The following is a 17,500-nucleotide window of genomic DNA, read 5'->3' on the forward strand; positions in this document are numbered from 1 at the left end:
TGTAACATTTGGATAAGCAAAATGCTTCTATAAATTGTCATGTAACATTTGGATAAGCAAAATGCTTCTATAAATTGTCATGTAACATTTGGATAAGCAAAATGCTTCTATAAATTGTCATGTAACATTTGGATAAGCAAAATGCTTCTATAAATTGTTAAGTAACATTTACATAAGCAAAATGCTTCCATATTTATGCAAAATATTTCAATGTTATTATTAATGGACATTGTGCAGTAAGCCATTAAGCTTTGATGATACTGTAATAAAACTGATAATGACAAAAGGAAAATGCCTGTTTTGAGATGTGTGTTAAAGGAAGATATTTCACTTAAATATTCCAACATACCGGTATTACTCAGTACCAATCTTTTTCTGATATATGCTTCCATGGAGGCCCTAGATCTTTAAGACATTTAAATGTACAGTAAATAAAACAGGACACTATGTGTTCACATTCAGCCTTGACCTTTCCTGACCTGTGATGAAGCACGATGGTGATACGCGGAGTACCACAGCAGTCAGGGAACGAGATGGTTATCGGGGATGCTATGGATGTTTCTCTGCATATTATATTTTCAATGTCAGATCCACAGCCTGTACCTGATACCTCTGGGGGATTTCAAAAGTCATCATGTCACCAGACAACTCGGTTGATCAAGGTGTCCAACTTTGCAAAATGTTGACAGAATTTGGTTAAAACAATAATTTTTATTCTTTTAATAAATTTAAAAACTACTCAAGTTTCTTGTCATATATTGTGAAATATGTCAAAGTTTTAAATAAGATGTGGATCTTTTTCATATCACAGAAGCTAACTTGAAGTAGTTTTATATGGTACCTATACCAGTAATAGAATTTAAAAATATACAAATAATTTGTAGTACCGGTATTATGAAAATGTACAATTACCGGTAATACAACTTGAAGCGGTATGGCAGGTATAAATTATATGACTTGAGGTATTGTTATGAACATGAAAACAAGGGTACATTCATTTTATCTCGCAATAAATATAAAACAATCATTGAATACCAGCATTCCTTGAATCAAACAGACTGCTTTGCAAATAAGTACTTGAGACGCATTGGCAAAGAAATCGGTAACGTGACAATGTTTTCAATTTCAGTGTGACTTCTGAAGGAGGAAGTGTTTTTTTCAAACAGGTTCTAAACTCAGTTCAGTCCCTGCTTGTCATTAAGTGCACACACAACTCTCAGTCATTGATCACTTATTGACAAAATAATTTGTATTTTTGGGAAAGTGTTTAGACGTTTTCTAGCTTGAAAGAAAAGGTAACATTTTGCGGAGATTTCTTCAAATGGATTGTATATCAATCAATCAAGCCTTTTATCCAGATTACAGAGAAGCAAAGAAGAAAGTGACGTATTGTTATACGTTAGTCTTGGCTGATGCATATGACCTGTTCAAATAAATGTCGTTGATTTCAGTCAAGAGCGATGCCAGTTGCACAGCTGTTTATTTCGGTCAATATTCACGACAAGCAATAGGTGGATGATTCATAGTATATGATCATATACATTGTTATTTTATGTGTGGCATGTTCTGCAGAACAGACATTAAATATGATTAATCACAATGATGAGGGGTTCTAATTAATCACAATGTGTAGTTCTAACTTCTATTTTAACCCTTTAATAGTTTACAATATTTGTGGGGCAATCGGGTAGCCTAGTGGTTGAAGCGTTTGTTCGTCACGCCGAAGACCCAGGTTCGATTCCTGACATGGGTACATTGCATGAAGCCCATTTCTGGTGTCCCCCGCCCAGATATTGCTGGAATTGCTAAAAGTGGCTTAAAACAATACTCACTCACTACAATATTTTTTGGGGGGAAATTGATTTGTAATGTAAAACACAGAGTACAGCCCTAATTAGACTCTATGCAAATGAGAAAAATAGATGTCCTTGTGGAGTGTGGATTAGAGTAGATAGCATTCTTTGCTTGTCGGAAGAAACGATTTAGTTTCATCAGGCTTGTTGTCTTGATAACAGCAAGTCATGCCTCATTGTACCGTGGCAGCATAGAATTGTTGCTCACATTATCAACCATTGGTTTGTGGCCAGTACTTGATTATTTACATATCATTGCAATATGGCCGGACTGTGGCGTGATATAACAACTAAATCAAATAATCGATGTGATAGAAACGAGGGACAATTTCGGTCGATTTACACTTAACATTTTTTGAAAATGACCAATCAAATGATTCATCACATTGTGACAAGATTACCCATGATACAAGGGAGGAAAATAAATATAACTGATAACATATTTCCTGTTTACAGAGTCTATTTAATTCATATTTACTTGGTCTATATTTTGGAGTAGATTATGACAAAATACAGTAAACTACGGTTATTACGAACTCAAAGGGACCACTATTTTTAGTTCTTTATAACCGTAGTTCGTTATAAGCATATATACAGCATTTATACAACAAACACCTGGGACTAAAAACTAAGTTTATTATATTGGTCAGTTCGTAATACCGTAGTTCGTTATCAGCATATATACAGCATTTATAACAACAAATAGTTCATTATATTGGTCAGTTCGTTATAAGCGTGTTCATTATGAACATAGCTTACCATACTAATGAAAAGAAGGCTTATATTAGCCCTTGATCAAATGTCGGCCAAATTTGATTTGGCGAAGATAAAGGAATCGTATGTCCTGAGACCTGTCCGTGTAGTGTTCGCTGTAATGTACGCAACGGAAAGCTCGCTGTGCACCTGTGCTTGGACTACACATGCTGTAGAAGAATTGACATATGTCATTTAGAAATTTGAGCAAGTCTTAGACACTCTATACTCTGGGACTACCATGTCCACTGCTGTGTAGTGGGCAAATTAATTTGATATCTTGAGAAATTATTTTAATCTGTTGCATTTTGAATGGAGTCTCATGGGTTTACGTTTACGTTTTTATTTGACATTGAAAATAACACCGTTAAGGTTGAAATGAGAGAGTGTTTTTAATGAATTATATTATGAATATATTGCTTTTGTAATTTCATGACATTATATTTTTTTCCCATTTTCCATTTCATTATTTGATTCATTGTACACGTTTTGATATTCATGAGAAAGTGAAAAGATTTTTCTGTTTTGTTTTTGTTTTTTTAAAGAATAAGTTTAAGACTAAACAATGAGTATAAGAGAATTTAATACTTGACATAATCATTTAGTAATTTGACATTTAATTGAATTACCCGGTACTTAAATGAAATGTTATCTCGTTTCTAGGCTGTTTAGAAATATATACGGGTATATATTTATATCGTTTCAAATTGTAGAAGTTTACTTAAACATGCCACAAATCATTTTGAAATTGGTGTCAAAGTTGCAGAAATGGAAAGCTGTTAACTTGAAATTTGAGAATTTTTATCAAGGAATATATGTTGCAGCAACTGTAGCAAATGCATTTCACATTTTAAGCATGGAGGTTGAGAAAGTTTGAATTCCTATCATCGTGTGTTTGAATTTCAATTGGCGCCATACCCGTGCTCGTGGGTTTCACCAAAGTGGTAAACATCTGAGACCTGCATCACTTCGGGCTTTCCTGACACATCAAACTGACACGCCGTGATATAACTGAAATACTGCTCAAAGCTTGTTGAGACGTCAGTGTTATTTTTACAGATAAATACAGTATTTGATCGCTGTACGCACAATAAAGCAACATTCTTATAAAGACTTCAGTTCCCTTTTTCCTTATTCATTCAAGTTCCTTGTATCACTGGACTAATGTTTATTATTGGTTGTCATGGCAACATGTTTATTCTATATACAGATCTGACAGGTGAGCAAGGCAAATATGAATAATGATTACGAGACAGATTATGTCATTGATGAAATCAACATTACCTCCGTCTCTAAGATCAATATTGTTTTACAGCAGGTGGTGAAATCGACGATATTCGTGTTCAGGAACATGTGATAGCTGCGTGATGGTCATGTGACCTAGGTATTGCGCATATTAATTATGCAGATGCTTGTAAAGAACATAAGGTTGATGGTTGATATCAGTTGCTCAATACCATTCAGTTGATATCCTGCTTTCGATATCGTATTTGTATCAGAATTGGTATATATATCATGGTTAACATTTATACTAAGTTATCCTATAATAATTAGATCCACATCAAGTGCTTTTATGAGTCACCACGGTGTGATATTTTATATATGCTTGGTGTAATATTTATACATCATTTCATATAATAGTTTAGCAAGTAATACTTGCTAAACTATTATGTGAAATGATGTATGAATATTACACCATGGTAACTCATAAAAGCACTTGATGTGGATCTAATTATCATAGGATAACTTAGTATAAATGTTAACCATGATATATAGCACAAGTTGAAATTTCCAAAGAGAAATGGGTAAAAAATATAGCTGAATCATTTTAGAAAGCTGACAGCCGATTGAATCAAGAGCACACTCATCCTTCCAATAGAGGCGCCGCGATTCGCTTTGCAGAGTTGCGTCCCTTGGGCACTCCAGAAACCTATGATTGTGGGTTCGAATCCCGGTTCGCCCCGATTATGTTTCTAGGTCTGTCAGCACCATACCCGTGCTCGTGGGTTTCACCGAAGTGGTAAACGTCTGAGACCTGCATCACTTCGGGCTTTCCTCCCACATTAAGCTGACATGCCGTGATATGACTGGAATACTGTTAAAAGCAGCATTAAAAACCCAACTCACTCACTCCTTCTTATGGACAGGGCGGTCAAAGATGGCTGAGGGTTCATCTGCCGCAACCTTCTTTGGAGGTCCTTAGATCTTAATGCAGAGAGGCATCGTATCGGAGTAAAGATATGATTTTGATTATATTGATGGACACCTGTTAGGAGCAGTATTCAAATACAGTAAAATATGTTTATAACAAAAACGCTTATAACGAACTGACCGATATAACAATTTTTTTTTTAGTCCCAGCCATTTGTTGTATATATGCTGAATATATGCTTATGACGAACCACGGTTATTACAAACTAAAAATAATGGTCCCTTTGAGTTTGTTAAGATAAGATAAGATAATATTTATTGCAGAAACGTTCCATAACGGGATATGCAATTTCAAAAGACAAAACATTATGATTCATATATTCATATATACAGACATACATAATTTACATTCCTGTAGACACACAAAACAAAACAATCATTATTACATATTTGATGATATTATTATACATAAAATGTCAACGGTTGATTATGAAGGGGTATTTATTGTTTGAAATGATAGATATGGAAACAAATGCAGTTGATATTGACGGCTTCATTATTTGACAGGATCATGTCATAACCCTAGTTTTCAGTATCAAAAAGTAGAGAAGTAAAATCCACCATTCTTTGAGTCCAAATTACCATGGTGGCAAATCATCCACTTTCTACTGTATTCTTCATAACCTTAGGATAAGACCGCCTCCGTGGTCTAGTGGTAGAGCATCCACCTGGAGACCGGAAGGTCCGGGGTTTGATCCCCGGCCGCGTCATACCAAGAGACTTTAAAAGATGGTACTTGTTGTTACCCTGTCTGGCGCTCGGCATTAAGGGGCTAAAACAAGGACTGGTCGGCTCGGAGTCAGCATACTGTGTCTGAGTGGGGTATTCATGTTAAACTGTGTCATGGTATCTCAGTGAGCTAGCACTATAAATCGGCATCAGTCCGGACTAGTACAAGCAGTCACACACACACGTGCATGCACGTCGCTATATAAGTGCAATAATCTTGGACACCATGTTAAACCCAATTTCACCTTCACCTTCACCTTCATTATTGTGAGTCCAGGTATTTGTTTATAGTCACGTCTCCAAATAACACTTACATCACATTATGGATTATGAATTGATAATAATGCATTATGAATTGATAATAATGCACCATGTTGACCAAAGGCAGATCTCTAAGCAAGAGGCTATAATAAGCTTGTGTATTTCCAACAATATTTACAAAGAATGTGATACGACCAGATCGCCCGGTTATTAATAGCTCCTTCTTATAAAGACAAGTTATTTACGTTAGCGAGTGCAATCATTTTTTCTCGGCATGAGTGTCAGTAAATTGATCCCAGAATCTTTTATTGATGATGGGCGGTTCCGTTATCGATGTCCGATCGTTAGCAAGCTGATTGTGTGGATGGTGGATCTTGGGGCAATTCATCCTCTTTGGCAGCAGCAGCTGGACTAATTGGTATGAAATAGACACTTTGTGTGGAAAAGAGATTTGATGCTATAGTAATGACATGATGTCTTTTACAACAAACAACAAACCTTTCAAAGTACCGGCAATTGGGTTTTCTTTTTTTAAGTGTTGATAATACATCTTAAAAATATTTATTGTATTTTCAGTGGCTATCAAATTTTGGTTATTAATTCTGGTGCTAAAGTCATGCAACATTTGTAGCACTAAGACTGGCAGAATGTGCACTATATCAAAAAGTGTTGTGAATACTGTAGCAAGTTCTGTAGTAAATACTGTAGCAAGTTCTGTAGTAAGTACTGTAGCAAGTTCTGTAGTTAATACTGTAGCACGTTCTGTAGTAAGTACTGTAGCAAGTTCTGTAGTAAGTACTGTAGCAAGTTCTGTAGTAAGTACTGTAGCAAGTTCTTTAGTAAGTACTGTAGCAAGTTCTGTAGTAAGTACTGTAGCAAGTTCTGTAGTTAATACTGTAGCAAGTTCTGTAGTAAGTACTGTAGCAAGTTCTGTAGTAAGTACTGTAGCAAGTTCTGTAGTAAGTACTGTAGCAAGTTCTGTAGTTAATACTGTAGCAAGTTCTGTAGTAAGTACTGTAGCAAGTTCTGTAGTTAATACTGTAGCAAGTTCTGTAGTAAGTACTGTAGCAAGTTCTGTAGTAAGTACTGTAGCAAGTTCTGTAGTAAGTACTGTAGCAAGTTCTGTAGTAAGTACTGTAGCAAGTTCTGTAGTTAATACTGTAGCAAGTTCTGTAGTAAGTACTGTAGCAAGTTCTGTAGTAAATACTGTAGCAAGTTCTGTAGTAAGTACTGTAGCAAGTTCTGTAGTAAGTACTGTAGCAAGTTCTGTAGTAAGTACTGTAGCAAGTTCTGTAGTAAGTACTGTAGCAAGTTCTGTAGTAAGTACCGTAGCAAGTTCTGTAGTTAATACTGTAGCACGTTCTGTAGTTAATACTGTAGCACGTTCTGTAGTTAATACTGTAGCGCGTTCTGTAGCACATTCAGTATCAAGTTTTGTAGTAAATACTGTAGCATGTTCTGTAGTAAAAACTGTAGCAAGTTCTGTAGTAAATACTGTTGCAAGTTCTGTAGTAAATACTGTAGCAAGTTCTGTAGTAAATACTGTAGCAAGTTCTGTAGTAAATACTGTAGCACGTTCTGTAGTAAATACTGTAGCAAGTTCTGTAGTAAATACTGTAGCACGTTCTGTAGTAAATACAGTAGCATGTACTGTAGTTAATACTGTAGCAAGTTCTGTAGCACATTCAGTATCAAGTTCTGTAGTAAATACTGTAGCATGTTCTGTAGTAAAAACTGTAGCAAGTTCTGTAGTAAATACTGTAGCAAGTTCTGTAGTAAATACTGTAGCACATTCTGTAGTTAATACTGTAGCACTTTCTGTAGTAATACTGTAGCAAGTTCTGTAGTAAATACTGTAGCAAGTTCTGTAGTAAATACTGTAGCACGTTCTGTAGTAAATACTGTAGCACATTCTGTAGTAAATACTGTAGCAAGTTCTGTAGTAAATACTGTAGTACGTTCTGTAGTAAATACTGTAGCAAGTTCTGTAGGTAATTCTGTAGTAAGTACTGATGTTGTTATTATCATGATGTCCCTATTTTGAATGATAAAATGCAACAAGCACTATAAATAGCCTACTATCACAAATAGTTGAATGTTATGGAGAATATAAATTTTTGATGAAAGGTGTAAAATGTCCTGAATTTGTTCCGTGTGGTCTTTGTAGGCTATAAACGTCATGTTGATATCTGCAAAATGTATCTTTCATGACTGGCTGAATCAGACATGAATGAATCTCCGATGAATTCACAAGTCAATACTTCTGATCAAATCACATCGCCACGGTAACTAATATAAACATCAGATCCCATCGCATCTTAAAGTGTTTACTCACGGAAACCAACATTAATTAATATTTTTCTACCATATCCGTCTTTGGCGGAGACCGATTTTGGTTGCAATCATGATTATTTCTGAAGAATCTTTCAGCTTTGGTCGGAAGTCAGGAAGCAATCAAAGTGTCTCTGATTGAAAGTTTTATGATTTTACAGCCTTCAGAGTTTTTGTCGTGTGATAAATGTCTGGTCTCTGTTTCAGTGAGAAAGATCCAAATTTGATTTAAGCCTCTATTGATATAACAATCGTAAGTTCAGTTTCATGTGATATTACACGCCAAAGCATCTTAGAATCGGCTATCAGTTATTGAATTTTATACAGTGATGAAGATAAAAAATATGCAGTTATATAAAATCTTGTGATATGGGATATTATGAACTGACTAATATTTCCTGTATAACATGCAGTGACATTTTTATTACGGCACAGAATTATTCATTAATTTCACTGAGGCTAGCAAAGGATCAAAATGGCAAAACTTATCACCATAAACTATTTTTGAAAGTTAGAATAAACCCTACCATTAAACAGGCAGCGATGGATTAACAGCGGCATTTTGATCTTTATGTTTGATTGATAGGTATGTCTGAAATCCAATTTTACTTTTCAGCGATGTTTTATTTTCACAAAAATCTCAATCTAGACATTAATTCTGAAAGTTCTGAAATAGTTTTGGTGTTGATAAGTTCTTGATACCCGAAATGTAATGAAAATATGTTGGTGAAGATTTGAAACTTTTCATGGTCAAAGGGAGATAACTCGGGAACAACTTTCCTCATGATGAAAATGTACCATGAAAAAAAACTGTTTCCTGTTGTGGAATCAAGGGACAGGTGTAAAGTAAAATAAACACCACAAAGAGGATCTGTATTTAAAAAAATGGGGGGAAAAAATTAATTTTCAATTAACTCAGCATAACAGGAAGCCAAATGAGAGAATTTGATTTGCTTTCAAACAAATTGCCACACCAAGACCAATGTTTTGGTAACATTTTATGTAAATTGACCGTGATTTGGGTGAAAGAATAAATAATTGAATCCCTATATCATTACTGGAATAGTTTTTAAACAATTGCAAACATTGTACATTTGTATGTTCAATAAATTGAAAAAACCCGAACCAAATGAGTTTAAAAAACACCTCCTCAGCAAGCGTTGATTAACATGGAATTGATAGAAGATCTTTGCTCATAGTGTTAATAGCCTCCAAAATAACCAGCAATTAAATTCCCATTTTAAATAAAACACAGTTTGATTAGATCAGGGAGTGATAAGGAGGGGCCCACAAGGGGATTTGCTTATTATTTTGTCATTAGGAGGCGAGAAGGGGTTTAAAAAAAAACGGTGTTCGGAGCGAGGAATGAGGAGACGAGTGGATGAATGTCCATCTTTGCACGTCGTAGTCTCACTAGAGGCTTTGATGAGCTGTGGATTCGCAGCCATTTCTTTTAACACATCGTCTTAAAAATCAGGTAAAATAAAATCGGCTAAAATGTTTGTTTTTTCTGGTTTGTTTATAGGCCTGACATAAATTTAGCAAAGATTAAAATAAAATCACGGAAAAACAGAGTTCTTAGATGGACCTATTCACAGATATTTTAGGTCTAGCTGTGCTTTCAAGATTCGTAAAAATATTTCCCTTTAAAATTGACAGCCAGTAAGATATAGCTGATGGTCTCTAGTGATGACTGGCTGTACAAAGCAAGGGCGGTGGGGTAGCCAAGTGGTTAAAGCGTTCACTCATCATATTGAAGGTCCAGGTTCAATTCCCTACATGGGTAAATTTCTGTTGTCCCCAGTCGTGATATTGTCTTTCACTATTGGGGGTGGGGATGTTTTTGGGGGGTTGTAGTGTCAGCCAGTGCATGTTGAGGGGGTGGGCTGGGACAATCCAAATTTACCTGACCCTACCCAGATACCCGCTGTAGGTCTCAAGAGATAGGTACAAAATGGTCGCTTGGGAATTTTTTGACAAGAGCCCGGTCAGAAAGTATTTTTGTACACTATAAAACGATCTGGTCATGCACACACTAAGGTTGACTGAAGGTATATTTTTATTAAAACACATAAAAGTCAGAAGGAATGTGTGCATAGTCAGAAAGAAATGTGAACATTAGTGATTTATAGTGTTCTAAATAATTTTTGTCATTAAACAATATATCATGTGACTAACCACGGGTCCGGGTAGTCCTGTGGATACCCAGGTCCTACTCAGTACCCAGCCGACCCGAGTACCCGAGTTACCTGACCCAGTCCTAGTGGGGTGGTCATGTACATGACGGATTATCAATACTGTTTAGTTATTGATTAGGCTGTGTGGAAACTAAAGGGACATCACTCTCGTTCCCCTGAAACAAAAGGGAGATTACTCTGATTTTTTGTACATACCAAAGGGAGATGACTCTGGTTGTTCGGAATGCTAATGTCTACATTTTGTCTTGCAGCATCATCAGCGCTGTCATGGAAGAAGAAGCCCCAGAGCCAGAGTGTGGCGGTCGGAGGCAACGTGACGTTTCATTGTGAACTTAATGACCGAGGAGCACGAACGGTCATCTGGCATGATTCTACTTACAATATCTTGTTTCAAGATGGCAACCGATTCAATGCACCGGAAAATTACATCATCCAAGGAGAGTTTAATTTAGTTATAACAAATATTAAAAAAGAAGATAATAGACAATTTATATGCAATGTGAAAGATCTTGGACTTGAGGCAGCAAATCTGACCGTTTTGCGTAAGTATTAATTTTGTTACTTTGCTGATAATATTCTTGTATTTAATTGTAGTTCCTTTTGATATCTGTTATTAAAGTCTGTGATTGAAAAATGAGGAGAAATCTTTTTGATAAGTTACATTGGAGTGTAAGAAATATTTATACAAAGTAACATTCAAGTTTCCTAACTAGAGAAGGTTGGATCTGATATATTTTGATATGGTCAGAAATAACATGATTTATCATGAGCAATGCCATGTCAGGGTCAAAGGTCAGGTTTGAGTTTTAAGGGTCAAGGTCAAGGATAAGGTTAGAGGTTGAGGGTGAAAGGTCAGGTTGAGGGTCAATGAAGATTAAAATCTACTTTTGCACAATGGCCAGATCAAATGTAGGTAGATATAAACTTTCAAAAGTCATTCTCCTAAACTGTTGAGTTTTTTGTTACACAATGTTTGTTTTATAATTCCAGTGCCTCCAAATCCACCAAGCATCGAAGCTAACGCCACGGGGAACCCGTACAGAGAGAACCAAGTGCTGGGCCTCACCTGTAAATCAAGGGGAGGCAACCCAAACCCAACAATTCGTTGGTTAAAAAATGGACAAGTTCAGCTTGACAATATTATTAATAACCCAGCTCCTACAATAGGGGGGTTAACGTCTAGTCATTTAGCTATTGTGTTAGATAGGACTGATCACCAAGCTAATTATACATGTGTTGTTTTTAATGAAGTGAATGCACAAAATCCACTCGGGACATTCCAAGTTTTACAAGTTCAGTGTAAGTATTATTAATATTTTATCGGAAGTAGTAACATGCATAACATTTTTTTAATAATGACAACATTGGTGTATAATAATAACCTTATTGATAATTTATAACAATAAAGGCTCTAGTCGTGGCAACTTCCAAACTTTTGGGAAGTTGTAATCTATCGGACCGTCATTCAGCCGATGTTTCTGACAGATCACGATCTGAAAAATACTATCATGAAAGTGTATCCCGTGGATAAGCCGACCCCTTTCTACAGAATCTTTTTTCTGGTCCTCAAAATTCGGCTTATACGCGGTCATATACAGTAGTTTTGATATTTCGACAAAGATTGAACTCCATTTTGCAAGCTTTTTCAAAGAAAATGTGTCAACATAAAGATTAAAGTTTATTTTTGTTTTAGAGTGTTTGAAGGACAAGTGATGGGGATTGTATAATTATCTCAAAAAACATTTTTGTTCAAAGATGAAGGCTTCAAAAACTGAGATTCAGTTATGATAACAAGTCATACTTTTGATACTTTGTTTAGTATTCAAATTTAAATATGTTGGTACCATAATTCGTAATATTTTTATTTTTTTCATTCTAAAATCTTTAAACATTTGGAGTATATTCTGAGAAAGTATGGTCCAAACATGTACAGAGTAAGAATAAGTTTAGTTTCATTATTTTCAATGTTGATTAAAAAAATCTGATGTTTAATCGCATTTCTTGAGATTTATGATTCTGAAATGATCCCTTGATCAATTGTTGTGAATTTCCTATTTTCAGATTCCCCATTTATAACATTCGCACCATTTGATGACCTGCTCAACATTCGAGATGCAGCGGACGCCACATTGGTGTGTATCGTCGATGCCAACCCCCCGGTCTCCACGGTAACCTGGCGAAAAAATGGTCAACCCCTCACAGGTAATGTTATTAGAAAAACTCACCTGTAGTCCGAAAAACTCACCTGTAGTAAGATGAACTTACCTGTAATTAGATACTTACCTGTAGTCAGAGAAAACTCACCTGTAGCTTGAAAAACTCACCTGTACTCAGATAAAAATACCTGTAATCAGATAAACTCACCTGTAGTAAGATAAACATACCTGTAATCAGATAAACTCACCTGTAGTCAGATAAACACACCTGTAATCAGATAAACTCACCTGTAGTCAGATAAAATAGGTGGAGATGCTAGGTGCCTGAACAAGTAGGGCTGCCCCAACTCCCCCTGTCTCTGGGTCCACCAGTGACTGTAGTATTTAAGGTAGACAGGACAGACACTGTTAAACTTTCACAACTTTGAGACAAGGGGAGTGATGGAAGCAGAACTTTAAGCTCACGTGGATTCTCCATGACAAGATACGATGTCTTTAACATGATCTTGTTAACGGAATACAAAGTTTCGCTGCATATGACAACCAGGGATGAATGACAAACTGAGAGTTTGACAAATGTCTAAGAAAAGGCACAATAACGTCAGGGTTTGTATTTGCTGGATGTAAAATTGAATGAAGCACCAGTAAAATATAGTATTGACCCTGAGAAAATGAAGCACCAGTAAAATACAGTAATGACCCTGAGAAAATACATGAATCCAATACAGCCCATGCAAGTAATTTTGTCAAGTCTTAATTGAAAATGAAGAGAGTATCTTATTTCTACTACTGCTGCTACAAAATAACTACATTCCTCAATATATTTCTCCTGACACAGTGTCTCTGTTTTACTTCCAGGAGTGTCCAAGAGCCGGGTGTTCCAGCCAGCCATTAAGAGTGACACTGGAGAGTACATGTGCATTGCTAACAACGGCATCAACGGCGCCAAGAACGGAACCATTATGCTCAACGTCATATGTGAGTTGACTCATCTCCCCTTGGGAGATACTAAGTCAGTTGTAAACATTTCTCAATTCACTATAATAGCATTCCCAAAGACATACGACCGCCTCCATGGTCTAGGGGTAGAGCGTCCGCCCAGAGAGCAGTAGGTCCGGAGTTCGATCCCCGGCCGCGTCATACCGTTAAAAGATGGTACGTTAAGTTGTTACCCTGTCTGGCGCTCGGCATTAAGGGGCTAAAAGAAGGACTGGTCGGCTCGGAGTCAGTATACTGTGTCTGAGTGGGGTATTCATGTTAAACTGCGGCATGGTATCTCAGTGAGCTAGCAATGTAAATCGGCATCAGTCCCGACTAGTACAAGCAGCTACACAAGCACACACACGTACATGCACGTCGCTATATAAGTGCAATAATCTTGGACGTGACGTTAAACCCCATGTCACCTTACCTCACCCAAGGACATACACACATACACACAAATATCAACGTCATTACATTTGGTGTCAGAGGGAAATATTCAAGTTACCAGTCAAAGCTCCCCACAGTAACAGACAGCATACAACCATGCTTGGAGTTGCAACCGACTGACCATTATGTTTACAAACAAGTGATGACAATTGTGACGCTGAATAATCTTCCTCCATCTACATTGTATTGTTTGTTTGTTAATTTAAATTCTATTTTTATTGAACTATCATGTAATTGCTATGGTCATAATGTAAGGGTGAAGTTGGTGGATTTTCCGTAAGTCTGGAATTTCAAACCAATTCGTCTGAGTAAGTCAGTTGTAAACCTTTTCTCAATTCACTATAATAGCATTCATTCCCAAAGACATACACACAAATATAAATGCCACTACATTTGGAGTTAGAGGGAACTTTTCAAGAGTGGAACGAAGGTATCCTACATTGGAGCTTGTTGCATGTATGGCTAAGGGAGATAACTCTCATTCCAGATCCTCCAGTCCTAACAGTCCCATCTTCGAGAACGGTAGAAGAGGGCTCATCACTGAACATCACGTGCAACTACGATGCTAATCCAGAGCCATACCAGGTCCACTGGGAACGGATCTCCCCCGGACCATTCAGCGTTGACAACAGTCGCCACCTGGTGTTCAGTCGTATTCTCCGCGACAATGCAGGAAACTACACGTGTAAAGCGTGGAGTCAGTTGAAAATCTCAGGCGAGGAGGGAGTCAATAATATGGAACAAGCCTTCACCTACATCAATGTCGAATGTAAGTGCTTAAGTTTACATGCAGCAATATTCCAGCTACAGTCAAGTCCCGTTAATCCGACATTGTTGGTTGCATATGTTTATGTCGGATTAATGAGTATGTCGGATAGATGAAATTAGATAGATAATTGTTTATTGTTGAGCAAGTTTATCTCTGCAGCCGTTGAAATATGCAGCCACTTGCCGACTCGTCTCGCATCAAATCACGGGGCTATGTACACGCGGGCAGATGACCATGGAGTACGCTGATCACTGTGTTGGATTAACGAGACTGATTTCAGCATTTTGTTGCAAATTAGGTGTGTCCTAGTCGGTGTGCGAGACTGTCTGATTAACGGGTCTAAATAGCACTGATTTAATCGGTTCCCATCATTAGTGTTGCATAAAGCCGATTGTCGGATTAACAAGTGTCAGATTAATGAGACTTGACTGTATATGGCGGCCTGTATATAAATGAGTCTGGACCAGACAATCCAGTGATATTATGAGCAAAATACATGCTGTTGGGCTTTGAAGACGTGCACTCAACCAAGTCTGGAGCCTGACCCTCTGGTCCATTTAATCCAGTGATGTTGTTCGATTGTTTGTTTTCAACACCGCACTCAGCAATATTCCAGCTATATGACGGCGGTCTGGAAATAATCAAATCTGACCCAGACAATGCAGTGATTGACGTCATGAGCATCTGTCCACCCAATTGGGATCGATGACATGCATCAACCAAGTCAGTGAGCCTGACCACCCGATCCCGTTAGTTGCCTCTTATGACAAGCATAGTCGCCTTTTACGGCATGGGTTGCTGAAGACCTATTCTCACCAAGATCTTCATGGTTGGATGTCAAAATGTGTACTTAAACAATACAGTGAAGTGATTCTTGGTGTATAGAGAATCTCACCCAAGTATCAAATATATCAGCTCAAGTAGATAAAGTTTAAACTCTGAGGTGTTAATATATATTTTGTTACAACAGTGAGTGAGTGAGTGAGTATGGTTTTACGCCGCTATTAGCAATATTCCAGCAATATCAGGCGGGGGACACCAGAAATGGGCTTCACACATTGTACCCATGTCGAGAATCGAACCTGGGTCTTCGGCGTGACGAGCGAACGTTTTAACCACTAAGCTACCCGAGCGCCCCTGTTACAATAGACACGAGGCTATTTGTCATCAAGAATCATTCTTCAAACTTCGTCAGTTTGTAAACATTTATAACCAGTGTGTTGAGTATATAAAGTACAACTGACCAGCCTTAATGGCAGAGATGACTGATGTCATCATGATTGTGACGTCATGGTAACAGATGACATCACAATGGCCTACAGAACATTGTGATGCCATATCACTGCTGCTGTATCCCCTGTGGACGCCTGTGGGTGATAGATGTAGTTGATGGTTTGTTTATTCCCCAGACCCCCCCGGGAGTGCGTTTATCAGACCGGTCGGTGACTACAACGTGGGGGACAGCGTGGAGCTGAAGTGTTCCGCCAGCCCAGAAGGTAAGAGTTATCTCCCTTAGATTGTCAGGACACATGGCTATCAGTTGATTGGATTTAGAATGTAAGTTGGAAATAAATTGAGACAAACTGATAAAAAAGTAGAATAAGTAAACAAGAAATATAAAATCATTTTTTAAAGGATTGATTTTTTTTAGCTGGAATTTAAGAATGATTGATTGAAATGATTTTTTATTTTTATTTGTTTATTTGCAATATATTTTTATGAAGGAACTAAAATTACTAAATCAATATGTTTACATTCTCCATCTTGAATAAGTCTGCAAATTAGTTCTTGTGAAATTTAAAATGAAAGATTTGCATTTGGGAATTATTGTTCTTGAATTTCTTATACCATTTTTCCTATGATGTTTGTAAGAAGAAACATCACAGGATAACCTATGTATGATGCGATGTTGTGAAGTTGTTTTTTCATCTATTGTCAAATTTTATTTTAATTTTCACAGGTTTTCCTGCAGCAACATTTGAGTGGAAGAAAGACGGAGTTATCCAGGCCCAGAATGCGGCCACGTATCGGATAAACAACGCACGTTTGTCTGATATCGGGGATTATATCTGTACGCCGCAGAACAAAGTCGGACGGGGACAGTCAAGCACTATTTCATTATCTGTGAATGGTAAATTATGTTCCATCATCATCATCATCATCATCATCATCATCATCATCTCTGCCAATTTTCTATTATTTAAAGCAGAGTTCATATTAGCAAAATTGACATGAATTCAATTTGAATTTTGAGAAGTTTTATGTAGATGTATCAGTATTTGAAGCCGAACACTTTATTATATAGATATTGATAATATCAATTGATAACCTGTATTAAAAAATGTGAGAATCATATATTGACTGAAAGTTATCAACACTTAAAACTCCTATAACTACCGTATTCGACGTAATTAGCGCCCAGGGCGCTCTCAAAATTAGAAATAGGGGGCTCTTATTAGAATATTATTTTGGTGGAAAAACATTGTTGAAAGATAAATTTCGTGGTTTATGCTGACGGCCTCACTGTTTATATACGACAAATATATTTTTCCAGAATTTAATTGCCCATAATTAGAGGTGCATATAACACACGAGTGCGTATTACACACGAATAAATAAGTCTTGTGTACATTGATCAATCGGAAGGGGTGGTAATTGGGATTGTTCACTTGCCAATATGTTAGCAAATATCGCCGTGGGCGCTTATTACGTCAAATACGGTATATACGATACAGTAAACTTAATTTGATTTTCCAGAACCTCCAACACTGACGGAAAGTCCGAACAACGCGGAAATTCACGTCCCAC

General features: G+C 37.0%; 1 protein-coding gene across 3 annotated transcripts in view; it reads left to right on the plus strand.

Moving 5' to 3' along the window:
* LOC139458163 (nephrin-like) overlaps positions 1–17,500 on the plus strand; it is a 109,409-nt gene that overhangs the window by 35,823 nt on the left and 56,086 nt on the right. For all 3 annotated transcript variants that reach the window (XM_071239493.1, XM_071239494.1, XM_071239495.1), the window contains exons 2-9: positions 10,588–10,878; positions 11,327–11,635; positions 12,398–12,538; positions 13,351–13,470; positions 14,411–14,692; positions 16,102–16,188; positions 16,653–16,823; positions 17,450–17,500. The exon at positions 17,450–17,500 is cut by the window's right edge and continues 189 nt beyond it. In XM_071239493.1, coding sequence (XP_071095594.1) covers positions 10,588–10,878; positions 11,327–11,635; positions 12,398–12,538; positions 13,351–13,470; positions 14,411–14,692; positions 16,102–16,188; positions 16,653–16,823; positions 17,450–17,500 — 1,452 coding nt within the window. The remainder of the gene's footprint in view (positions 1–10,587; positions 10,879–11,326; positions 11,636–12,397; positions 12,539–13,350; positions 13,471–14,410; positions 14,693–16,101; positions 16,189–16,652; positions 16,824–17,449) is intronic.

Source organism: Haliotis cracherodii, unplaced genomic scaffold (genome assembly GCF_022045235.1).
Source record: "Haliotis cracherodii isolate W230 unplaced genomic scaffold, xgHalCrac1.p SCAF_12, whole genome shotgun sequence".
NCBI classification, from domain to species: domain Eukaryota; kingdom Metazoa; phylum Mollusca; class Gastropoda; order Lepetellida; family Haliotidae; genus Haliotis; species Haliotis cracherodii.